Raw genomic sequence first — 27,737 nt, 5'->3', positions numbered from 1 at the left:
AGATTGAGTAAGAGACTGACCTCCATCTCCCTGATTAGGAACCTTTTCTCTTCTAGTTTTTTCCTTCTCTTTCCTCTACTCATAGTCCCTTCCATTCAACAGGAAAGCTATAAGTGAGAGCTAAAAGATAATGCACATCTGTACATTTTTGCCTTATTGCAAAATAAAACTGCTTGTCTCAAATCCTTTTAGTTTATTTTGTGTACCCGATACTTCCATTATTTTTAATGGTTAATTAAAATTGAAATTGGTTAATTGAAATTGTGATTTTATATGTGGTAGTCATTAAAAGAAGGCCTTCTTGATAATCTAAAGATGGAAGCTACTCTGCTCTTCAAATTTACTACCCTCCACAAATGAATTCAGAAAGTGGAAGATAGAGTTGCTGTCACCTGAATCTTAATCTACCTGGTCCCATTAACTCTGACCTAGGCATACAGCAGTAAATAGAGTCCAGAATCTCTAGGCCTTATATATGAAATCCCAATTCTCCCAAAGGAGGGTACACAATCTCAAAGAGAATTTCTATTACAAACCATTGAAAGGACGGCAAACAAAACAGAAAAATGCTTCTATCCCTTTAGCTAGTATCACAAGGAGTGGAGTCTGGATATACACTGTCAAACACAAGGATCAATGCATATACAAACATTCTTATAAAATATGCATTATTAAATCAAATATTTTTCTCCATAATTAGAGCAAAAAATGGGCAACTTATAGAAAGATGAGAAAATAAGTGAAAATGGACGATTTATAGAAAGATGAGAAATTAATAAAAAATGAAAAGAAAAATAATAAATGAAATAAAAGAAAATGACATTTTTTTCTATTAAATTAATGCTTCTTGAGATTTAAAAAAATACATTCCACTGAATTTCTGGATTTTATTAAAGGCCAAGTAGACTAGACTATTACAAAGACTACAAGACAATTACCTTGTTTCTTCTTCAAAATTCTAGCTGCCGAATGATCACACTTTTAATAGGCAATTAATAGCCCTCAGTGGAAGAAACAAAGACTTTCAATTGAAATTAAAATCTATAATCCTTTGAAACGATGGAATTACTTTCACATTAGTGGTAGGGTTGTGTTTAGGGGTTGGTGGGAAGAGGGAATTAATATGCTAGAGCAAGTGGTACAAATGGAGTCGGAAGGAAGGGTTCCAGGGCATCCCAACTCCATTAGCATTCGTGGTGGTTGAATATAGGGCAATAGAGTAAGAGACCATAATCACCATTTTCACTGCTCTCTATTGCTCAGATTGCTATGCAAGTAGAGTGGGACAAAATTTCATTATTTAATATTTGTAGCAAATGATCACTCATTTATGTCTTATGAGAAATTTGTAATAAAATAGAAAATAACTTCAATAGTGATGATAATGATTCATTCTAATTATTTGAGCTCTCTCAGTGTCCCTAAATATATCTGTCGTATTTGCCACTGAGCTTAATTAAACTGAGATGGCTGGATTAATTAAAACCATAGTAAACATAAGACTAAATAATAAAATGCCAGGTTTTTTTTATTCCTTTTTGGGCAGTGCTATAAGAAGCTGTATCAATTTTCAGTGATGAGTTATTTAAGATTATTTTGGTGGCATAAAAAAGTCATCTCTGTGTACATGCTCACTTCAAAAAAACTAATACTAAATTTTGAACTGAAAAAAATGAATTTACCTGGTTCCAAAAATTCTATCAATTTGAAACAGTATTATCATGTCATAGTAATGGCATAACTTTTAATAAATTTCTAAAAATGTTTTCCTCAAATTTGTAAATACATCCTTTTTTTAAAATGACAACTTAACAGGCTGGTTTGATTATCTGAACTCATCAAAGAGAAACCATAGCAATTTAAAAATTTCTTAGAAAAATATATGATTCCACTTCAGGGTAAATACTGATACATGTATTTAAGAACTAAAAAATATAACACACTGACCTTTTTGTAGTTCTAAGAGTTGTATTATTGCAATCTAAGAGAATTTTAAATGACCTTTTTTAAAGGAAAATGATTTAAATGGAAATAGATATACTCAGCTATCCAAAATCCATGTGTGAACAAACTTCCTTCCCCCATTCACCATTAAAAAAAAACTAATTATTGTTCCAAACAGAATGAACTTAGGAAAGACAATGTCATTCTTCCATCAGCATCCTCAGAGAGTTCTCATTTATTCTATTCAGATTTTTTTTTCCTTTCTTGCAAGCATGAAACAATGAGATGCAATACACAAGAACTATCAAAAGGGAGCACTTTTGAGCCACTGAAGTTGTGTGTCAGCCTGAAAACCACGATCTCCAACTATAGACAATGATACTATCTCAGGTATTTTATGTGCTAAAATGATCATTAAAAATTAAGCACCACATATAAGCTGCCATTTAGAATATTAATTTACCTTTACTAATCATCTTTTTAACTTGAGGCTAAAAGAGTTCACTTACCATTCGGATATTCAGGCTTAGTCCAAGAGATGTTAAAGGAGTCAGATGAATAGGATTGGGCTTTAGGAGCAGGAACACCTTCTGGGACAGTCTCATCAGTTAAAGCCATACTGATCTCACTGATTTTGCATCCCCCTCCTGTACAAGCCTTAAAACACCAAAGAAAAGCAAATAAATGTATTTTATTCCATACCCCAACTGGTCAAATGAAAACTGATAAAGGAGACCTTTCATTTGATGTCTCAACTTATGCTAGATAGCAAACAGCCAAAAATAACCATAATTCCATTTCTGATGACTGTGAAAATGATTGTGGTTCAATGTTTAAGCCTGGCTTTTGAGGTTTTCTGTTTTGTTATTTAAAGACATGGACCAGACATCTATAAATATTATTAAGAAAGCTCAACTCTATGAACTATACATACATATATCACATATCATTACTGTTTACATATCATTGCTGAAATTACCTTGCATTTATTGGTAAGAGATTAAGCTATACTCAGACCATGCAACAAAAGAGCACCCCAAACTCTATACTTTGCAACTTTATAGCAAATAAATTCACTTTACAGAAAATTGAAAGAAAGGCCTAAAAGATTTCCCTTTTATTTCCAGTAGAGTGACCATGTTATTAGAGTTTACATAAAATATGAAAAGTGAATAAAACATTATTTATCATAAATCAATACATAAAAGTTGTTGAGTGCATCTTTAATGGATAGAAGGGTCAAATCATTTGAGTTTCAGGTGCTAGACGAGATTAAATCCAACACATGGCTGGCAAACTTAAAATGATCACAATGCCAAACTCTTGCCTACTAAAGTTCTCACCCTCCCAGGGATAGTTAAAGTGTAAAAAATACTCAGAAACTCACCCTATATATGGACTCATATAATAAGCTAAAATGTATGAAAAAATAAGTTGATGTATTGGGGGAAAATTCCATTATTTAATTATTCAAATAGCATTTCTGTAGTAAATTTCAACAGATTTTAAAGGATTTTCTTGAATGGGTTGACCAAGAATTAGCAGCAAATATATACATTTATGATCAATATATTTGAAAATCATATTTAAACTACTATTCAAGCACTCCCTAGGAGTTAATTACAATTTATAACATTAATTTCAAATACTTCTCTAAGGCATTTACTTATATTTGAACTAAAATTATTAAGAAAATGAAGCAAAAAAAACCACCAAAGACATATAAATTCTGATACTGCTATTTTTTTAAAATGCAAATAAACAATGTTTTGAAAATCAAAACATTTCTGTCCCTCTCCCTCCCTCCATCTCTCTTTGTCTCTCTCTCTTCCACAATTTGGTCCTTTAGCCTTCATTTGTTAATGCTTCTAACACAGAAGAATTTTGTGGTTACCCTCACTCATCCCAACAAAATAAGGGAAATGTAGCTCTCAATTGGTGATTTTTTTCATTAGAGCACAAAACTATTTTTCATCATACAGCTACAACATAACTGGAAGTAATAAGATTTTTTTTCAACATGTCATACAATAAAACTGCTTACTCCCTTTTCATGTTGTAACAATACAGGAATTTTGTAGACCATCAGAATATTTTTTCATCAGATTTTAACAAGTTTAAGATGGGTTGAATTTTGGTCTAGGCATTAAACAGCACAGAGATTGGGGCCCTAATTAACCTCTGTGGGCTTCTTTTAATTCTTTGCTATGGCATACGCACATATATGTAAGAGATAAACTTTCCTTCTCCTGGAAATGAAATCTTTGCAAATAAAGAAGAATCAATTTATCATGTTACCAAAACTCTTATTGTGCACCTAATCACCTCCAAAGCTTCAGGGCATGTCTTCCAGTAGTTTAAATTACTATCAGCTGATTAAAAAAAAAACCCTCCAAACTACAGTCTCAATAGGCTGGAAGTCAATCAGGAAGTTAAAAAGGAAAAAAGATCATATAGCAAAGTTGAATTATCATGAGGAAAGGTTCAAGGACTAATCAAAAGGATTAAAATTCTAATATTTTTATTTTCTAGCTTACTAGTTTTTTTTTTTTTGTGTGTGTGGAGGATGGGAAGGGAGTTGGAAGAGGAGAAGTTGAACATGCCACAGAGTTCCACCAGGGTAAAGAATTATGTTAAGTATTATGACAGTGATAATTATTTAATGAACTCCCCAGTTTTCCTCATTCCCACAGACTGACTCCCAAGTAAACTATTATTCTGTTCAGAATAGAATATACATTTAAATTCTCTAAGATTTTGCTCCATGACTTAAAAAGAAAGGTAAGGTCATAACATACCCTGAGATGATTGGAGAAACCCTGAAGTTAGTAAGCATTCTTCTCTATCTATCTGTGATTAGAGATAGGTGGACGAGACAAACACACATCGTAAAGATAAAGGAAATTTTTAAATTGCCATCTTCGCACAGTGTTCCTGTGCTCTAGGCTCTATCTCTAGCACAACATTCCTGTGAATGCCCTGGATTCCTGGGTTTCCTATTGGTGAACCTTCAATGACTCTGCTTTCTACATGTTGCTCTGGGAGCAGTAATCAATTCATCCATACCCTCCCCAGAAAGAACATCTCTATCAACTGTTTTATGGCTCCACTCACTATCCCTCTAGCTTCCTTGACCAAAGAGCCTTCTCCGATCAAGTTCCTTAAGGGCAGAACTGTCTTGTCTTTTCTATTTGTGTCCCCAGTACTTATTACAATGCTTGGCACAAAGTAAGTCTTTGATACATGGTTGTTGTTGTTGTTTTTTTTTTCATTAATTCATTCAAAAATAGTCTTTATAGATGAAACCAGAACATGTAAAAAAAAAAATACCTAGACCAGGGGATTGCATTCTAAAGATCCCTAATTTTAGTATTACTTTTGTTTTATATAGGCACAAAATGTAAGTCCTTTGAGGTCAGGAACTATGGGTAAACTAAAATTGCTGCCATTCCCAGCATCTATCATGGTATTCGACAAAACCTAATAAGCTTTAACCAATATCCAATAGTATCTCATCTGAGCTTCACAACAACCCTGGAAGGTAGGTGCCATTATTATCCCCATTTCACAAATGAGGAAACTGAGTCAAATGGAAGTGAAGGGGCTTATCCAGGCTCACATAGCCTGTAAGCCTATGAAGTGAGATTCAAACTCAGGTCTTCCTGACCCCACAACACATGCTCTCTCTATTTACTTAACACCTAGCTGCACCTAACTTCCATATTTGGATAAAAGATACCACCATTCTTCCAGTCACCCAGATTTGCAACCTAAAAGTCAACCTCAACTCATCACTTTCACTCACCCTTGATTTCTAATAAATTGACAAGGTTAATTGATTTTACCTCTTTGACATCTCTCTGCTTGTAACTGCCCTACCCTAGGCCTTCATATCATCTCTCACCTAGACTATCACAATGATCTCTTATTGGTCTCAGGTACTCAGTCTCCCCCTTCTATATCTCATCTTCCACACAGATTCTAGATTTATTTATTCTTAAATAATACTATGTCATTCTTCTGCTCCAGAAGCCTAAATAGTTCCCCATTGTTCTTAAAATATAAACTCCTCTGACATAAAGCCAGAATTTGATTCTGGCTAGTGTCTCCTGGCTAATCATACATTACTCCCTCTTACACATTCAACATTATAGCCAATTTGGCCTACTTCATGTTCTTTATACACAACATTCAGTCTTCTGCCTCTATGCTATCTCTCCAATACTTAAAATATTCTACCTCCTCCGGTCTGACTCATGTAATCTCTGGCTCCTTTCAAGTTCAATTTTAATGGCATTCACTTCAGGAGTCACTTCCTGATGTTCCCATTTCCCAAAGTTTCGCCATAGCACAGTGCCTGGCATTTAGTAGGCATTCAATAGTGTTTGTTGATGAAATTTGGCCATCTAAAAATTTCTGAATTAATCTAATTGTACTAATATCTCATCCACATTTCTCCACTTTTTCCAAAAGAAAAAGAAAATGCTTCTGTTCTCAGAAGCATACATTCCGATATAGCACAAATGGAGTAGAATATCAAAAACAACTTGAAATACTTCATTAATTGTTTCAAATATTCCAAATCTGGATAATTATATCTACAGCATTACCCGGGCCTACTAATTTAGTTACCCTGCGCAAAAAGGTAATTGGGTTTGTCTAACTTGATTTGTTCTTTGTGATGCTGTGTGGACTCTTTGGGATACCCATTTCCATTTCAAAATATTCACTAATCATTTCTTTACTAATTTGATCTAGCATTTTCCCAGGAATTAAAGTCAAACTTGGTGGACTATAGTTTATAGATTATTTTCTCTTTCACTTTTGGAAAATTGAAGTAGTATTTGACTTTCTACAGTCCCATGGTACCTCTCCTATTCATGATTTTTCATGTAACATGGACAAAAGTTTGGCAATCACATCCATTGTTTCTTTCAGTACCTGAGGATGCAGTTCATCTGAATTAGGTGTCTTAAACTCATCATGAATGATGAAAAGTACTTTCAAGGTGTCCTAAATTGTCAAATGCTTCAATATTACCAATGGACTCATGACTAATTAACATGGTCTCCCATGGCTCGAATGGCAACACACACATTCCTCTTCGCCCTGTGTGACTGGTCGGTATCCTACTTACTATATAACCTCAAAGGAGAGTTAGCCAACATTTACCAAGAATTAGGGAGATGATGTTACCATTTAGTATTTTCTTTGACCAATAAGAAAAAAAGGAAAATTAGGTGGGACGAGACATCTATCAAATAAGATAATGTGTAAAATGGTTTGCAAACCTTAAAGTGTAAATGCTATCTATTCTTATTTTAAAAATTAAGACTAATAGAAGGTGACACAAGAGAAGTGTGCACATGAATGTTGATGCAAGTGTTTGCACAATTTTTCCTAATATTATTATTAAACTGATAATTGTTTTTATTCAATGCTATCTCCACTTGAAACGAGTGTATATATTGGACCTAAAGTGGCACAATATGTTTCTCTTTATTTTCTTGCATCCAAGGGTGCCTTTAATATTTTCCCCCAAACATTATTAATATTCTAAGAACCTTCTGATAAAGGTAATCCTATTGAGTTAATTTACCAATCTGCTAATTTTAGAAGGCTACAAATTGGTCTACAAATTAAACTTGTGATATGCATATACATAGATATACATACATATTTATGGCAAAATTTCTACCAACCAGAATTTTTGTTGATGTAAGTATTCTGATGAGCTATTTACCTGAAAAGCTTTTTTGTTTCAATATTTATTGAACAAAATCTTTAATAATATCTCATGGGAAAAAATGGAAAGAAATAGAAAGAATGATATTGAGAAATATGTAGATTTGGAAGTGGTTGAATAACTAGACTGGAATATTGGTGATTAGGAGATTAATGTCAATCAGGAAAGATGTCTCTAGTGGAGTTCCATAGGGATCTTTTTTTTTGTTCCTGTTCTTCTCAACAGCTCTCACTGTTACTAATAACTTGGATGAAGACATAGATTATGAAATCTGCTGATGACTAGATGCAGGTAATCATAGCTATTACCTCAGAGGACATAATCAGGCCATAAAATGAATTTTTCAAAAGTAATCATTAGCAAATAACTAAAAAAGGAAGTAGGAATTTCAAGTGCCACCATAAATCCACAGTAGATAGAGTGATAGGCCTAGAACCAGGAAGACCCGAGTTCATATCTTGCCTTAGAAACTTATGACTATGTGAGCCTAGGTATGTCACTTCTGTGCTATTTGCCTCAGTTTTCTTAACTGTGAAATGGAAATAATAATAGCATCTACCTTGCATTGTGGTTATAAGGATCAAACGAGATAATATTTGTAAAAAACATTTAGCATAGTGCCTGACAGAAAGTAGGCACTATATAAATGCTTATTCCTTTCCCATCCTCCCATAACTTCATGAAGAACAGGTCCTGCCAGATGAACATTATTTTCTTTCCAAGAGACTTGCAATACTGGTAGATCAGGGGAATGTAGCTATATTTTAGTTAAGATTTATCAAAGCATTTAACAATATCTCTTACACTATTCTTGTAGAAAACATGAAGAGATGTATGAGAAAATCAGAGTTTAGTGAATCTGAAACTACTTGAAAGATCAGAACCAATCCATTAATGAATCAATATCAACATGGAGTGTCCCAGGATCTGTGCTTTGCCTTCTGAATTTTTATCAGTAATTTCAGCAGATAAGATGAAATGTTTATCAAATTTACTGATAAAACAAAGCTAGGAAAGATACATAATACACACTATAACACAATGAGGAATCAAAATTTGACCCTATATTCACAACTAAAGGCAAGTTAGTAAGTTGCAACATAATAGGGATGAATGTAAAGTTTTTAATTTGGGTTCAAAAAGTCAACTTTACAAGTATAAACTGGAAAAAAGTAGGCAGAAATCAATTTCATTTTTTAAAAAGCAGGTAAATTCAGAGGATTGTAAACTCAATATGAATCAACAGTGTGATATGCAAATCTCAGATTATGTTCAGAGAACAACAGGGTAAATAATGAGGAAGGTGATAATCCCATATACTCTTTCATGATCAGACTACACATTAAAAGCATTGTGTTCAAGTCTGGGTTCTGCATTTTGAGGAAGACATTGATAAATTGGATAGTATCCAGAGGGCAACTGGGATGGATAAAAGTACCTGGACCATGCCAGATAATGATTGTTGAAAAAAAAATAAGGGGAGGGGGGAGAAACCAAATAGTTTGGAGAATGAATCAGTAGAATTTTGTTAGTGCTGGGATGGGGGTGGGGGAAGGAAAGAGTATGGTAATTATCTTCAAGTATTGAAAAGAAGAGGAAATAAACTTGTTTTGCCATACCTCAGAAGGCAGAGCAAGGAGAAACTAGTAGAAATGACTATACACACATACACACATATAAATATATACACATACATATGCATACACACATATATGCATGTGTGTGTATATATGTATACACATGTATATGCGTGTGTATATATATATATATGTACATATGTGTGTTTGTATGTATGGAAGTGCTATATAAGGAAAAACTACCTAACATTTAGAGTTATCAAGAAACAAGTATGGGCTTCCCTAGGGGACTGTGAGCTTTCTTAATTATTAATCATTAGGCAAAGTTTAGCTGAGTTTTTGTTGAGGCCAAAGTAAAGCAGATTCTTGTTTAGGTATGAGATCCATTCTAAGTGAGATTCAATGATGCCATAATCTGGCCCATATTTTGATTCCTCTTGATAATCATTTCACTCTCTAAAAGGCAGAAGTAACAATGAAGGCAACAATAATTCTGCACTTGGTTCTGACCAATAAATCAGAACTAATTCCCAGGGTAAAAACATTTAGAATCATAAGAGAAAGGGATTGCCACACCTTAGCAATTACATTAGAAAAAGAGAGTGAAACTATGAATAGTCTACATAGAGAGATAGTTTTTAAAAGTTCTAACAAGTCAGAAGAATCCCCTGGCCTAAGATTCTAGAGAAATCAGCTAAAGAGGAGTGGTATAGAAGAGGTAACCTGATTCGTGTATTGAGTAACTGGATTAGAAGATGTCCAAGATCCCCACTCACTCTGAGATTCTGTGAGTTGAGGAAAATATTTCTGAAGTTTGTAGTATATTTTATTTATTGCAGTGATGACGCCAAGCAACTTAACCTCCAAAAGCCTCTGTTTCCTCATCTGTAAAATAGGGATAATAAGAACTACAGTTTCTACCTCACTGATTTGTTGTGAGAATTAAATGGGATAATGTATTTAAAGCATCTTTGAAACTGTAAAATGTTATATAAATCTCAGTTATTATTATTGAAATCTATTGTGCCCTTCACAGCAATTAGCATATGAATATATGATAGCTAATTTTTTTATTATTCAGTATACTGTTTGAAGTTATTATTCTGAACATCAGAGAGTCTTAAAGTAGAAAGAAAGCTAAAAGATAATTTAGGCCAATGTCCTAATTTTGCAGAAAAAGAAAATAAACTGAGTCAATCAAGTGACATAGTCAAAGTTATCCTAGTATACTGATTTCTTAACTCTCAGCCATGTTCTTAAACTAAATCATGTTGTCCTTTATCAAATGGTTTTACAGACATAGGAGTTAAAGAAGATTGCTCTGACTCTATGTTCACCCCTGAGGATACACTCTGAAATTTGCTTTTTACCAAATAACTATCATGCCAGCTTCTTTTGTTGTCCATTCTGTCTTCCTAATGAAAATAGAGTGCTGAGAAATTTCTGTTTAATTCTGCTCAGTTGGTTACCAGCTAATTGAGGCTTTACTGTATACTGAAATTAATATTGTATTGTAAATTGTGTAGATTTCTGTATTAGCTCTTAAATATCTAGTTAATTCACTTTTCACTCTTCAGGTAGGGAAGCACTAAACAATCAAAGAGGTATTGAGTATTTCACTTTCCCAAGTTGTGTTTTAATACCTAGGCACAGTGAGTAACTTAAATCCAGGTTTTACAATGATGTCTGTGAGTGCCCTTGTTTGGGGATTTCAAGTCAGACGGTTAACAATAGTTGAATATAGTTTATTTCCTTGTGGTGTAATATTTAGAGCATTCAAGAGCATGTTAAGTAAAATGAATGCATACACAGTGTCTACATAAATGTAAATTTATTCATAATCAAGAGCAGAATATTTTCTATGGCATTTATCAAAGCAAATATCCTTATATAGGTATTGCTATAAAATGAAGAGCGTGTTTAAAACAAATAGGGACAATCTCATATTTATACTCAGTTATTTTCAGATGTGCTATTACACTTAAAAAATACTATATTTCATCAAAAAAAAACCAACAAAAGGAAACACTACCCTGAAATTCCACAAAAATATCAAGGTCTTTTAAAAGACCTTCTTAAAAAGCTGCTATTTCGCATTTTAAAAAATGTGTGTGTGTATGTGTGCATGTGTGTGTGTGTGTGTGTGTGTGTATTTTAAAGCACTAAACATTTATTAGTTGCTGTGGTTTTCTGAAAGAAGTGACTGTTTTATTGAGATAGAAATGTAATGGGAACTATACTATAAAAATAATCTAAAATATTTGTGTCTCATTTAAACCTTCATTTAAAAAAATAAGATCTAAATTTTCATACTGTGAATTGTTTTTCAAATGAATACAAGCTCCACAGGGAAATGACCTTATTAATCCAGGCATTTTGGAAAATGCTTTCCACAATTATAGCATTCTACAAATAAGAAAAGTGAAATAATTCCTGATAATCCCAAATTAGATTTGGAAAAACCTACTGATTCAGATTATTATTTTGCCATTTGGCATGACAGCAAATGAATATATGTGAAATGGATCAACAGCACTCATATTTAGGATATGCAGTGATTTTAAAATGTGAATTGTAATACTATTGTTGCCTTTTATTTTAGAATGAAGGAAGAAAACGGGAAATCAGGAAAACTTACAGCCAGCTTTATCAGGTATCTGGTACCAGGGGAGAGGTGTCGTATGGTGTGATCCTGAAAAAGTTCTGTACTGTTATAGATGACATTCCAAACTGTTACGTTTTGTTCATAATCTGCCACATATAATACATAACGCTCCAGAATTCCATTTAATTTCTCCGGCTGTTTCCACCTGGAAAAAGAGAAATGCAGCATTACTGTCACTAATCATTACCTTTATCAATGAAATGGGAAGGTTTTGTTGTTGGTGGTGTTTGTGTGTTTTTGGTTTTGGGGGGTTGTTTCTTTCAGACTGTTTCTCCCTAGCTCATGGAGGCTGGATGTGCTTCAGCATCTCACAGGCAGGATCTTATTGCTGATCAGCACAGAGTCTTAGAGCTGCTCCATTTCAGACATGGGCTAGACTGCCTCTCCTTAGACTGCCTGGTGGTCCCCTACTCCCAGGTTCTCACCGTATTGGTGATGGAACTGGATTGGCTTTAGCCCCACTACAAGGCAGACTTTCCAAGTTCAAGTGTTCCACTAACCTCAGCCAACCCATTAACAGGGACTATAGGGCGTGTGCCATCATCCCTGGCAAAATGGGAAGATTTTTAAGAGCACAGGCCAATGTGTAATTGTATTCCAAGTGATACAAAACAATTGAAAAACCAGAAGCACTTAATCAGCAATTTATTTTCAATGAACCCCTAACTTTGTTGAGGCCTGGAGTACTTTCCCTCCTCCACTAGGACCACTGATTTCCCTGGTTTCCTTTAAGTCCTAACTAAAATCCCACCTTCTGCAGGAAGTCTTCCCCATTTCCTCTTAATTCTAGTGCCTTTCTTCTATTAATTATTTCCTACTTTTCTTGTATGTAGCTTGTATGTATATATTTATCTCTCCCATTAGATTGTAATCTCCTTGAGGGCAGGGACTATTTTTTTTTGCCTCTTTTTATATCCCCGTCACTTGACACAGTGCCTGGCAGATAGTGGACACATAACATTTTTTGATTGACTGATTACTAGATACCCAGTGCTATGTTTGATGATGTTAAGGATACAAATGCATAAGACATGGTTTTTTATCTTAATGAGATCGTCCTCGACCTGGGGAGTTAAGGCTAATAATACATGTGAAATAATTACTGTAACTAAAAGCTCAAGATCATATAAAATTAAATTAAATACTAAATCATATATATACATATATATATATACACATACATCTATATATATACACATATACATAAATCCATATATATCCAAAGTGCTTTTGAGGACCAGAGGAAAGGGTAAATCAATGTGGGGTAGAAAAGCCAGGGAAGGAGTGGGAATTTAGATACACATTGAAGGTTGGGTAAGATTTTGAATAGGCAGGTGGAAGAGGAAGAAACCAAGTAAGGATAACAGCAAGAACAAAGGTAGGGATGCATGTAACAATTGGGACAATGGGAAAACTGTCCCTATAGAGACTATATGTTGAAGAAAAGTGAAAATGATGAAGAATAGAATCTGATTAGAGGAGGCAGGTCTGGATTATGTAAGGCCCTGAAAGCCAGGAAGATGAGTTTAAATGGATTATAGTGGGGAAACAAGAACCCAGTGAAAGTACTCGCAATGTTATTAACATATGTAAGAGATGGCTTTATGACAACTTGTTGATGCGGCACAGAGGATTCCTGATTGAAGTACAGGCTAGGCTGAAAGATATTGGAGATCCATGCCAATTCTGAAATTCTATGAACAGGTATCTGGATCAGCCTGCATTCGTGATTTCATTGGTATAAGGAGCTCCCAGATGAAATAACTTGCTCTTCTAGTGCAAATCAGCATCTCCTCTACAACTTTAGAGGATTGCATATGCCAGTGAGAAGTTCAAAGATTTTATGATTCCATGGAAACCTTTGATTTTTATTTTTAGGCATAATGGAGAGATAAGATAATGCTTCTTATTTTTATTACAATATAAATTGTGCTACAGATATTCAAAACACTAGGAAAATGCAACTAAGATAAGAAAGGGAAGCAAGTCACAAAATCTGCAAGTTTTTCTTTTATTGGAAGTTTGCACAGAGACTGTGCACATATGTAGTTTAGCCTGATTGCATAAAGACAAAAATGGAAATTAAGTTGGCAAGTGATAATCAAAGGTTCACAGAACCACTAAACTAATCACTTCTATGCATTTAATCACAATAAATTTAATTTTATGTCACAAACCCTTTCCCTGATTGAACTCACTAAGATTCTTGCATAAACTGTTATATGTCGATTGTCAAGAAGCACAACGTTTCTACTTACTGTACATAGACAGTTCTAGAATCCAACACGGTCAAGATGGGGGCATCAATGTTATCTGGTGGCAGCTGTGCTGTAAACAAGGTGACCTGGGAACTGTTTGTACAGCCAACAAGCGTGCATGCAGTGAGCAGAAACTGATGTGGCGTAAACACTGCTAAATCTAGGGAAAAAATGAAACCAGAATTTATTGAACATGGTAGTTTTTATTCAAGCTTCTCAGCTTATAGAAACACAACTTCTGAGTACTTGGTACTTGTAGAGTGAATTTCAAGTAATCATGAAATGCGGGGGTTGATTTTTCTTGAGTACCTTGTAGGTGCTCCATGGATAGTTAAATCAGACAAACTATTAGTTTGACTGCTTTATCTTACGAACTTGATTGGTTTTTTGATAGGCATACTGTTATTCTAAATAGTTAAATCAATTCTGTGTTCATCAAAGTTATGAGGCAAAATGCTCTCTCCCCAAAAAGCTGATGAAAAGTAGCTGATTAAGAAGTTGGGAGTGGGGGCAGATAGTTGATGCAGTGGATGGAGCACCAGCCCTGGAGTCAGGAGGACCTGAGTTCAAATACGGCCTCAGACACATAACACTTACTATCTGTGTGACTCTGGGCAAGTCACTTAACCCCAATTGACTCACAAAAAAAAAAAGAAGAAAAAGAAGTTGGGAGTGGGGTGAAGAAATAGTTGGGGTGCTGGGGTAAGAGTGACAGCTTAGAGTTGGGGTGGAGAGGGGACTTGGGTTCAACTCCTACTTTCAACATTTATAAACTCTGTGGCCATAAATAAATCGATTAAGTTGGCTGAACCTGACTCCGGTGCAAAAGGTGCTAATGATACCCAGAGACAGGGTTGTTATGGAACTCAGATGAGATAACAAGTACATGCTTCTTTGTAAACCACAACATTCTATGTAAATCTCACCTATTATATAGTTAGAATAGAAATAGAGGATCTTCAGTATTTTGGAAGCCTCTATCCCTCAGGGAGTTATGTTGAATAGCACTGTGTGAGTGCCAGTAGCTAGGTTGCACAGTGGGTAGAATTCCAGCCGTCAAGAAGATATGGAATCAACCTCTATCTCAGACTCTTTCTAGTTGAGTAACTCTGGACAAGTCACTTAACCTCTACCAGTTTCTCTTCTATGAAAGTAGGCATGACAAGAACACTTAATTCACAGTGTTGTTATGAGGACCAAATGAGATTACATACATAATGTACTTTATAAACCTTAGGGTCAAAACAACTCAATTTGTCTTTGCTAGAACTTCTGGGTTTAGAATATACTTATATACTGGTAGGGGTCAGCCTAAGTTTAGGGCAAGCTAGAGGTACACAGCAGCAATGAAGATTTTCTATGAGATATTGTATACATGATCCAAGTACGTCTGTCAGATCACATGTGATTGGGGTGGGAAGAAGCAGATGCCAGTGTGCCAAGGTCACATTACAAAGGCTCAACTGGAGAATACTGGGTAAAGACTCAAAATCAGCTTCTGATGGTGTAAGCCACACCAACTAACTGTACCCCATCAGGGAGAGGGAAAACAGTGTGACAGAGCCTTTGAGAAACAGAAAACTGACTGCAAGGGTTTTATGGGGTTTTTCCCAGAGCTTAGTCTGTTTTGGTAAATAATCATCATATGGCACTTCAAAGTTTGCAAAGCATTTTACATATATAATTTCATTTCACCCTCATAAATCTGTGAATTAAGTGCTATTATTATCCCAATTTCAGAGATGAAGAAACTTGAGTCTGAAAAGCTGAGTGACTTACCCAGGGTCAAAAAAAATTAGTAAAGGTCTGAGGCAAGATTCAAACACAGGTCTTCTGACTCCAAGTCTACCATGCCATCTAGTTCCCACAGATTAGTGGATAATTAAATTCTACCTACTGAAGGTAAGTGGCCCCAAAACAGAAATGATGATGATGATAATGATAGATAGATAGATAAAGAGTTATATAGAAGTCTATATAATAGAGTATATTAATCATATATCATGTTGTTGTTTAAACATTTTCAGTTATGTCTGACTCCTTGTGTGATCATTTGGGGTTTTCTTGGCAAAGATACTGGAGTGGTTTGCCATTTTCTTCTCCAGCTCATTTTATAGATGAGAAAACATTGATATATATTATATAGAATATATTTATAGATTTTATTGTTATTATATTCTATATAGTTCTATATGCATATGTGTGTATGTATAAAACTATTGGACCACATTTAGTAGGTAGAATTTAATTATCCACATATATACATATATGTGTGTAACATATTATATAGCTATATATAATATAGTACATTAACTATCAAATTTATGTATAATGAAATTTGATATGCAATATGGTATGTTATTAATGTATTATGTTGCATATTGACATATAATAGAGTATATTATTGATATACTGTATTATATATTATTAATATATTATCTTTATATAATATTCAATATAACATTATTATAACATATAATATAATTTTATTGTGTATACTATATTGTATTACTATTATATTAGTATATAATATTATATATAGTATTTTATAAATATATCATATATTCACATCAAATAGTTAATTATCACATACAATGTTACATATAGTTATCTATTATATATGCAAGATATAGGATATATTTTATTAATATATTATATATAGTTATATATTGTATATGTATAATATAGGATGTATTTTGTTAATATACTATATCATACATAATTATATATAACTATATTTATATTTATATGTCTGTATATACAGGAAACCATGAGGAATGAAATGACTTGGATAGAGATCATCTTAATATAAGTTAAAGTCTACAATAGTAGTACATTCTTTCAAAGAACGGTAGTCCATTCTTTCAAAAAGAAAAAAAAAGATGAATTTAATAGAAGAGTGGCATTTTGGTAAAATAAGTGGGAGAAGAAAGATGTGCCTCTCTGCCTCTCCCTGTCTGTCTGTCTCTGTCTGTCTGTCTGTCATCTTCCCCCCCTTCTCCACTCCAGCCTGATCCAGGGTAGCGTGAAAAGCCTATTATTAACTATCCAAGAAGTTTAAGCTGGGAGACTAGCCTTAGAGGAGGATTCTTTGACAAACTAGAAGGGTCTTCCTTTACTCAAGTATTACCCATAAAAGGATTAGGAGAGAAACTTTATCTATAATTTCTCGTCTCCCAGATAGCCAAACTCCCCTTTTCTGTTTTAGTATCTTGGAGGACTGCCTTATATATTAAAAGCCAGTCTCACTGCTAGGCTTTAAGGCATCATGCCTAAAAAAGACTATTTAATATTTTGAAATCTAAACATCACCCGTAACTTCAAGTTATTTGACATAGTGCTTTTGACCCTGGGTTAAACTGCCTGAACAAATAGAAAATGTACTAATTACATTCAATAACTATAAATGTTTATAAATGTAAATTCCTTAGAATTCAATGGAGTTTGTGTAACCCTACAGTCAGCCAGGCAGTGCAATAGGTAAAGTGCTGAACTTGGAGTAAGGATAACCTGGGTTCTAATATTATCCCACATACTTACTGGTTGCATGACCCTGGACAAGTCACTCACCATAAGCCTTAGTTGCCATATCTGTAAAATGTGAATAATGATAGCACCTAGTTTTCTCTGAACCTCTTAGGGCCTTGGGCAATTCTTAGACTGCAAATTAATCTAAATTGTATGGTGCAGAATGGTGGGGGGAGGGAAGAGTGGAAATGAGGGGGATGGAAAAGGAAGGGGAAGAAGGAGCAAATAAAAGAGAAGAAATGAAAGAAAGAAGGCAAATGAAAGAATGATGGAAGGAGAAAAAAATAACCTTGACTAATAAGCTGCTCTGCTGTAGGATTTAATTCTAGCTAAATTTTACTTAAGAAATTTAAATCTTATCCTTAAGTAAATTGTGTAACAACGTCCAATCTCACACTTCTCACCTATGCAACAAAGTTCACCACAAGCAATTTCTGAAGGCAAAATAAGTTTCCAAATTTTCCATATGTTGAGTTAAGCTTTGTTTAAAATTTTAGGTCAATAATTATATATTTTTATATTGAAGTATCTTATTAAAGGCATTTAATTTAAGCTGAGAAAAATAACTCCAGAGACATAAGTGTCATTTATACTTCAGTGCTAACACATATTTTCATATCCCAGAATATTTCTGAAATAATGTATCCACAATTTAAGTATAAATATGCTTAAATCCCATTAACCTTGAACCATTACAATTTCACATATAAAAAGATTAATGGAATGCAACCTAATTCAGGCAAATAGATTTCACATTACACTGATAACAAAGGTAAAATAAGAAAAGAATGCTTTGATTTTCATGTAAAATAAAATTAATTGGTTAAACATATAGGTCACCAGAAGCAGAAAATTTTTTTTAAAAATTACAGCAAGTGCAAGTACTATGAAACTAAAGGGAGTTATCAGAGAAAAGAATCTTGGTGCATTTGAAGAAACCCCACAAATGTAACTATTCTTTCCAGTACACAAATATAAAGGGGGATAACCTGCAAGTAAGGTGGAGAAAGGAAATATTGCAAGGGCACTCCAAAATTCAATAGGAAGCAATGTGGCATAGCCAGAAACTGCTGGGAATTGACAGAATGGGCATGAAGCAGGCAGAACAATGGTGTCTTCATTTGTACGTGGGCACCGGATAGCCCCAAATGTTAAAAACAGAGCTTCTTACATCAAAGAGGCCTGGGGGACACTGGCCTCAAATGCTTCTAAGAGGAAAAACTATTATTAAAGAAAGACCATAAATGAGGGAGATTGCTGGCCCTACACGTGTTGCTGGCTGGAGGCAAAAGCTGCGACCAGGTAAAGTAAATATTGAATACCCCCAGTCTCTCATTTCTGTCATTGCTGTTTCCCCACATCCCAAACACACAAATGGTGCTTTATGTGCCTTCTCAGACGTTTAATTCCCTGTCTTGGCCCCAACCTCTATAAAAAAGTGCTTTCAAGTAATAATAAAAATAATAATAGCTAACATTTATATAGCACTTACTATGTGGCAGGCACCAAGCTAAGTGCTTTACAATTATTATCTCATTTAATCCTCACAACAACCCTGGGAGGTAGGTGTTTTTATTATTTCTGTTTTATAGATGAGGAAACTGAGGCAAACGGAGTGACTTGCCCAGGGACACAAAGTTAATAAGTGTCTGAGGCTAGATTTGAACTCAGGGTCTTGACTCCAGGCTCAGTAACTCTATTCACTGTGTCACCTTTCAAGTCAATTTAATAAAAAGCCTACTCTATCTATTCTCTGTGCTAAGCATTGGGGATAGAGTGAAAAACTGATAGTTCCTGCCCTTGTGGCCTTACCATCCAGTAGGAGATGTAATATTAAAGACAAGAGTAATGATGACAACATATTTATAAAGCTCTTAAAAGATGTAAAAATTTGGAGGCAGCTAGGTGGCACAGTGGATAGAGCATATCTTCATGAGTTCAAATTTGACCTCAGACGCTTACTAGTTGTATGATCCTGGGCAGGTCATTTAACCTTGTTTACCTTAGTTTCTTTATCTTTAAAATGAACCGGAGCAGAAGATAAACCACATGCCAAGAAAACCCCAAATGGGGTTACGGAAGTCAGATACAACTGAAAAATGATTTAACAACAACAACAAAAAAGGGACATAATGGATAGAGTGCTGGACTTCGATTGAAGACCTGAATTCAAATGTTGCCCCAGGCACAAGCAATGTGACCTTGGGCGAGTGACTTAAGTTCTGTGAGCCTCAGTTTTCTCATGTATAAAATGGAGATAATAATAGGCCCTATCTCACAAGCTTGTTGTGAGAACCCATTAAGATAACACATGCAAAATGCTTTGCAGACATTAAAGTCCTACATAAATGCTTGCTGTTGTCATAAAAAGTATTTTCCTCAAACTAATAGGCCTTCCTCAGTTGATATGAGTATGTTTATGCAAGACATTGTCTGGGAAGAGAAGGCTTCTACCTGTAACCTAATAACTGCAACTTGAATGTTAACTGCTAGTTGTGATACTATCATTACCATGAAAATACTTCTTACCGTTAAAATACTTCCTAGGCGTTTACTTGCAAGCAGGTTCTCAATATTCCCAGAGGGTGAGCTAGAAATTAACCAAACTCAGATGCTCCTAGAGATGCCTTCTCAATGGAGGCAAGCATAGGCTATATCAATATTATCAGAGAGAAGTCTGAACTAGATCAAGGCTCTGAGGTCTCTTCCAAATCTGAGATTTTACAATTCTAAGAAAGTCATATCAAATTGCACATTGTATCCAGTAACTTTTCCAACAACTTTTCCTTGGACCACCAAATAAAATCTGATTTGTTTTGGACTTGTCATCTCCTTTCAACCTACTACCAACTACCCATTTGATCATTATGGCCTGGTTCTGGCATCCCCACCTCTGCTCTGCGCTCACCCTCACCCCTGCAGCTTTGCACTGTCCACAATAATTCCTTTTTAAACTTTTCCTTGGTTTTAGGATGATGAGAACAGCTGTCACCCTGAGAACTATCGACTCCCAAATAAAAATGAGCTCCACATTGGTCCTTTCTCACACAGTCACGCTATCATGTCCTGGTGCAAATGATAACTATTCATTTTAAGTGGATATCTTATTTTTTTTTTCAATTAAGAGCTAAACTTCAAATCAGAGAACACAAATGATATGCAAAGGAAAAATAGTTCTCCCTATTCTTATCACACAGAACACAGTAGTCCTCTTTAAACATTTCTCTTTTTTGCTTTTAATGCTATCACAGAGAAGTTAACAAACATAAACCAAAACAGCTTAGAATATCACATCAAAGTTTTTATTGTAAGCCTATAGGTAGGAATCACTAGAACGTAGAAAGTTTGTTAAACAAAACTTTTTTTTTGTTTTGCTTTTAAGTCATTATACAGTTGTACTATGCCCCTCAAGACTGATTCTAAATGTTTCTACCAGAATGTGAAATGTCACTTATGCCTTTGAGTAATGAGATGTGGAAACAGGAGAAGAGAACCCAGAATGATGGGTAGACTGAGAAATCAGTATTAAAACATTATAAGGTGATCAGTGAAGAAAGGAGGTGAATTCAGAAGAAAAGACAACAAGATTTAGCAGGTTGGGGGTGGAGTGGACAAGCAGCAGTGGGCGTGGAAAAAAAGGAATAAAAACAATAATGGGAGAGGTGATAAAATAAGAGAATATACTAAAGAGGGAGGGGAAAGGGTGATAGGAGAGAACAAGAGAAATTTACTGGGGACTGTAACCTTAAATAAAATCACCAACTTAAAATTAAAAGCAAAGGAGTATATGATGATATTTGTGTACTCTTGGCTTACTATAAGTGATTTGATAATCTTCCTCTATGAATGTGATTACGCCTTTCAAGGACAATGTAATGATTCCAACAATTGTAGGGATGTACATGAATCTGAGTAGTGTGAACGGCAGAGGGGGAGAGAAGACATCCTGAAAACATAAGGCCATGGTTTGTGGGAGCCCCCTAACATCGATATTTTGTTTTCCATTTGCTTGATTGCGTCATTTGCATAAGATCAAACACAGGGAGTTGTGGACATGAGAAACAGATTGCTCCAAGATGCATCAGAAATGGATCTACAAGCATTATCTGGAGATGTGTTAGTTACAAGGAAATGCATCCTAGTACATGGAAACCTCACCGATTACTGTCACACAAACTATAATTTACAATACCATTCATGAATTATATGCTATTTTATGATTGATTTCATGCTGTTGTTGAGAGAATTCCATTGATCTCAATTTACAAAATGAACCAATAAGCAGGAGATGATTTTCTTTTTACTCTTGGTGTAAACTGAACAATTTTTATCATCTATCATCTTATTTAATCCCACCATTAGAAAATTAAAAAGCTGTTCTTGCCTGTTAGATAATTTAATGTGTCATAACACCTCTTATTATTTATTAAATGACAGGTTTTTTCCCCTAAATTCATCTGAAATCCTGACATGCACAAATGTAAAAACCACATTGGGCCAGCCCAGGTGGTTTCTGTGTCCCTTTCTGTCATCTGGTATTCCAAGTTTAGAACCATTGCTAAGGTTCTGCCTCAGTAACAACCCATATTAGGTATCAGACCTCGGGGGTGGTGTACTCCACAGATGCCCGAAGAGCAATGAGGTATGCCAGAGTTAGCATGGGGTATAAGGCTGCCTTCTTCTTTGCCATTGAGTAGTCCTTGCTCCAAGTTGCTGGCTCAGCTTTTCTACTCCAGGAAAATCAGAATCCTGACCATCATGTTAATAAAAAACAAAGCTTCATCCAGTCTGAATTTCATTACTCTTTTGCTCCTCTTTGCTGCCTTAACTTGTAACCTGCTCCTCTTCCTGCTTTGTGAGTATTAACCACCACCAAAATCTAATCCCAAATCTTCATTCAACTTGCTACCAGAGGTAGGTCTGGAGCAGTTGGTCCTGAGAATGTCTTGGTGTTTGTTACAAACTGACTTACTAAACAAACAAAAATCTCATTTTTCTTGTTTGTAATAATCCCTTTTTTGTCCCTCTTCAGTAACCCATGTTTTTCCCTTCTTCAAAACTCCATTCAGCAATATATATCAATGAAACATTCAAAGTGGCCCATACTATCATATTATATTGCATAACCTTAGCACGAAGGGTATATAGTTTGCATGCCATTAATTTGCACTTTTTATACTTTCTAAGCCTTCCCATATCATTAATTTTCCTCGCATTAGACCACAAAGTCCTCAAGAACAGGGAGAAGATCAACTTGTTATTCACCTAAGATAGCATCTCATACAGCATTGTAGACACAGTGGACAGACACATGGTGTTTTTGATGGAAAGGAAGGGGGAAAGGGAAGGGAAGAGGGGAAGAGAAGGAAAGGGAAGGGAAGAGGGATAGATGAAGAGAAGGAGGGGGGAAGGAAAGAAAATTCTTTACAAAGTATAAGGTGTGCACTTTTTAAAATTTTTGCGGATTCTTTTTATAATTTTTTTTTTTTGGTGAGGCAATTGAAGTTAAGTGACTTGCCCAGGGTCACACAGCTAGTGAGTATCATTTGTCTGAGGCCAGATTTGAACTCAGGTCCTCCTGACTCCAGGGCTGGTGCTCTATCCCTGTGCCACCTAGCTGCCCCTTTTTTATAATGTTAATAGGATTATTCAGAATTTTCAAACTTATAAATAGAAGAAGCACTTGTATATGAGAATATAGTACATTATTGTTATTTAAAGAAATGTTGACAGACTCTTTAACTCTGAAACAAGAAAAAAAATCATTAATGTTGAAAATCCTGAGAAAACACCAACTACTAAGTAGTTCACCTACTATTTTTATATGATTACAAAATATCCCATTTTCTCTCCTCTTTTTGGTGATTTAATTATACAAAAGATAAGCACAAGGCCAAGAAGGAGGATAAAGAATGGAGGGAGGGAGAGATGGGGCTAAGAGACGTGTGTATGATAGAGCCTAGTTGAGACAGACTAAGGATAACTTAGACATGAAGAAAACGAGAAGGAAGATGCCGCTGCAGTAGGTTGTGGTAATGAGGGATTAGGCTCCTTCATTTACCCCTTTACTCTTAGGCAGGTTAGACAGAACAAAAGGCTCTGACGCAAAGGCTCCTTGGGCTGACATCATTCTCAGACGGCTGTCCTCCAGTTTGGTTTCCTGATCATTTCTAATAACCTATTTGTAATAAATTACAGTCTACTGAGCTGAGGATTGTTTTTCTTGGTGAGCTTCACAAATATAAGCCAGGAGCTGTACTTTTTTGCTTCTTTGTCTGCTTGCCTCTGGGCGAGAAGAGTCCTATAAATAGGGAGGAGGTAGCTGGCTGTCAATTTTCACATATGCTTTTAAAGAGATAGGCAAACTCTGGGCAAAACCTTTTTTATCTTTGGATTTGTTCTACACTCTAAGCAAAGAGGAGAGTTGAAATTTTCTAGTTAATTCAGTTCTACAAAAATCCCATTCTTATCTTACTACTAAAAATGCCCCATTTCTAATTCTATAAATACATGTCATTCAACAACAGTGAATGACTGTTCTCTGTGAACATACTAGGCCAGGAATGCTTAATCTGGGGCCCACAAACTGTCTATCTATATACCTATAAATCTATAACTGTATTTCAACATAATTAGTTTTGTATGTAATTCTATGTATTTTATGCATTTGAAAACATTATTTTGAGGAACCCATTTATCAGAAAGAGATCTTTGCAAAAAAAAAGTCAATACTCATCCTCTAGGCATAGTAGTGGAAGTCAAAGAAAATTAAAATTAAAATCTAAGGTACTCTTTGTGGTTCTGGATATAAAATATTAATAACTGACCTATGATTGAACTAGTATTGGGAACTTCTACCAAAGGAAACAAGGATCTTCTCCTCAATTTATAGTCTTAGAAGCAGGGGTGGGGAACCTGTGGCCTTGAGACCATGTGTGGCCTCCTAGGTCCTCAAGTGTGGCCCTTTGAGTGAATCCAAACTTCACCAAACAAATCCCCTTAATAAAAGGATTTGTTCTGCAAAACTTGGACTTAGTCAAAAGGTCACACCTGAGGACCTAGAGGGCCACATGTGGCCTTGAGGCTGCAGGTTCTTCATCCCTGACTGGTTGCCTAGAATACAGAGAAGTTATGTGACTAATCTAGGCCACTACAGTCACTACATGTCAGAGGCAGGATTTGAATCCAGGTGTTTTTGGATCACTGTCCACTATACCACATTGCCTCTGCTGATTATATATTGAGAAGACATAAGACATAAACCTTGCATTAATAAACCTAAAATTGGAAGATAAAAGTAACTATTGAATGGACAATTGATAGGTATTGAAAAACGTACTAAGCAGATTAAATCTGATGTAATTTGTGGGTAGGTACCACTGAATACTCATAATGAGAATAATATAATCAAAACACAAACTACAGTCACATCTCAAAATATATTTCATAATATTAAATTCTGTCCAGACTCTTTTTATCATGACTTTCAGGTAAACCAATAATCCTTAAATTATCTCTCCTGAATCTATTTTCCAGGTCAGTTGTTTTTCCAATGAGGTATTTTACATTTTCCTCTATTTTTTCATTCTTTCGATTTTGTTTGACTGATTCTTGATGTCTCATAGAGTCATTAGCTTCCATTTGCCCAATTCTAATTTTTAATGAATTGTTTTCTTCAGTTAGCTTTTGTATCTCCTTTTCCATTTGGCCAATTCTACTTTTTAAACTGTTTTCTTCATTGTACTTTTTTTTTCCATTTTGTCAATTGTATCTTTAAAGGAATTGTTTAATTTTTCTTCTACCTCTCTTATTTCACTTTTAAAATCCTTTTTGAGCTCTTCCAAGAAGGCTTTTTGGGCTTCGGACCAGTTCATATTCCCCTTTGAGGTTTTGGATGTGGGTATATTGACAATGCTGTCCTCTCCTGAATTTGTGTTTTGATCTTCCCTGTCACCAAGATACTTCTCTATGGTCACTGTTTTTCTTTGTTGCTTGTTGCTCACGTTGTTTGCCTTTTTTCTGGCTTTTAAAGTTGATCTGTGCTTCTGGGGCACAGGGAGCACTGACCCAGGCTTCTTGTGCTGGTGGCTAGGGGCCTGGTTACTTGTTTTGTGTGCTGAGGCCTCAGGTGTTGGCAGCTGGAGGCCATAGGTGTCTGGTAGTTTACCTGGTGCTGAACTGGTGGTGGTTGCTGGTATGTGCCTGGTGTTGGTGCTTGCCTGCTTCACCACCCTGGGGCTCAGGATTTCCCACTGGTTTGCTGAAGTGAGGCTTGCTGCTGGCTTGCCTGTATGCCTCCCATCCTATACTGGTCCCCTTCAGCCACAGCAAGAGGGACCTTTCCTATTAATCCCCTTAGAACTCCTGAGCTACAAGACCGCTGTATCTCATCTTTCTGCTGGCTCCACTATTCCAGGATTTTTCCTGTGGCAATATTCTCTGGGTTTTTCAAGGTCAATAAGGGAGGGTGAGAGTGACTTACTGCTTACTCTGCCATCTTGGCCTCCTGGAAGTCGAAATAGGTACTTTCAAATATTCCATCTGTGAACTGATAGCTCCAGGAGCAACCACTGCTGCTAAGGATTCAGTCACTCCCCCAGCCTGCTCCTCTTTTGCTGGGTCTAAGGCTCGATTGTGCTCCTCCCACCCAGTTCCAACAGACCTTTCCTACTGACCTTCTAAGTTGTCTTTGGTGTTAGTCGGTTCAGAAGTCTAGAAACTACCCCTGCTGCCAGTGATTCAGTCCCCCCAGGTCTCTAGGGCTGGGTCTGTGCTCCTCTCTCAGCCTAGTGCAACAAACCCTTCTTGTAGACCTTCCAGGTTGCCTCGGACTAGAAATCTGCCTCACTCGGTCTCTTTGTGGGTTCTGCTACTCTAGAATATGTTCAGAGTCACTTTTTAAAGGTATTTGAAGGGGTTTGAGGGAGAGCTCAGGTGAGTCTCTGCTTTCACTCTGCCATCTTGGCTCTGCTTCCAATAATATTAAATACAACAAATGTTTACTGAAAAACTAAGTATGTGAAATGAAAACTTGGGTTTGAATGTAATCTCTCAAAGATTAGCTGTGTAGTGATTTAATTTTCCATGCACTAAGTGCATTGAAAATTATAATTTGCACATAAGTTGTCAAGTTACATTAGTAAAGCAAGTTTCTATACCAGAAGTTCCCCATACTAATTAAATCAGAGGTCTAGACCAAAATATGAGTATGTGCAAACATACATACAAACATATATATATGTATATAAATATGTGTGTGTGTATGTATACACATATATGACATTGTACTAAGTGGGATGCAAAGGTGAAAAAACAAATAGCCCTCAAGTATTTAATATCTGTTGGAGGCAGGAGGTGATCATTCAGATAAACTGTAAGTAATATAAGAGAGTTAGAGAGATGTTGGACATTCCAGGATTAAGGGATTACTTGTAGGGGAATTGAGAAAGATTTCATGATGTCCGGGAAGTATGAAGCTTGCAAAGTCTGTGACTAAGGAGACCAAGAAGAAGAGAGGCCAAAAGAACAATCTAATTAGTTCTACAGAGATTTTAAAAATGTGATGATGAAAAGGTTTCATTATTGGTTATTTTGTGAGTTTTGTGGTATGGGGGGGTATTTGTTTAGTTAGAAATGTTCCTGTGGTAGGGTATGGAAAGTTGGTGATGTGTATAAATAATTGATGTGTATAAATAATCTTTTTTATAGTAATAGCATAGGTATTTCTAGTTCCTGACACTCAGCAGGTGCTTAATAAATAACCGTTTATTGGTAAATACAAATGAGAAAAAGGCAGAAGGATGTGAGATTTTAAAAAAGAAGAAAAAATGCTTTGGCTATTATCTTAAATGATGATTCTTCATTGTGTATTTCAATAAAAATAACCTTTGTACTATGTATTCTTCTGTATGTCTCCTAAAGCCAAATGCTTAATTCTTTTACCTCCACTTCTCATTCAGTTGGTATTGACTCTCCTGTAACAAGCGCTTAAAGATTGTGAATGAAAGGCCTTTGAATAG

The 27,737-nt window shown here is 35.4% G+C and overlaps 1 protein-coding gene across 1 annotated transcript in view; it reads right to left on the bottom strand.

Annotated features, from left to right (window-relative positions):
• The window catches only part of USH2A (usherin), a 944,914-nt gene that overhangs the window by 480,307 nt on the left and 436,870 nt on the right, over positions 1-27,737 (bottom strand). The window contains exons 32-34 of the mRNA XM_027871555.1: positions 14,191-14,350; positions 11,906-12,077; positions 2,454-2,601 (exon numbers count right to left, since the gene is read on the bottom strand). Of these exons, the coding sequence (XP_027727356.1) occupies positions 2,454-2,601; positions 11,906-12,077; positions 14,191-14,350 (480 nt within the window). The remainder of the gene's footprint in view (positions 1-2,453; positions 2,602-11,905; positions 12,078-14,190; positions 14,351-27,737) is intronic.

The sequence above is a fragment of the Vombatus ursinus genome, unplaced genomic scaffold (genome assembly GCF_900497805.2).
Source record: "Vombatus ursinus unplaced genomic scaffold, bare-nosed wombat genome assembly UNPS02014798.1, whole genome shotgun sequence".
Taxonomy (NCBI): Eukaryota; Metazoa; Chordata; class Mammalia; order Diprotodontia; family Vombatidae; genus Vombatus; species Vombatus ursinus.
Note: the sequence above shows the minus strand (reverse complement) of the source record. Positions and strands in the feature narration are given on the sequence as shown.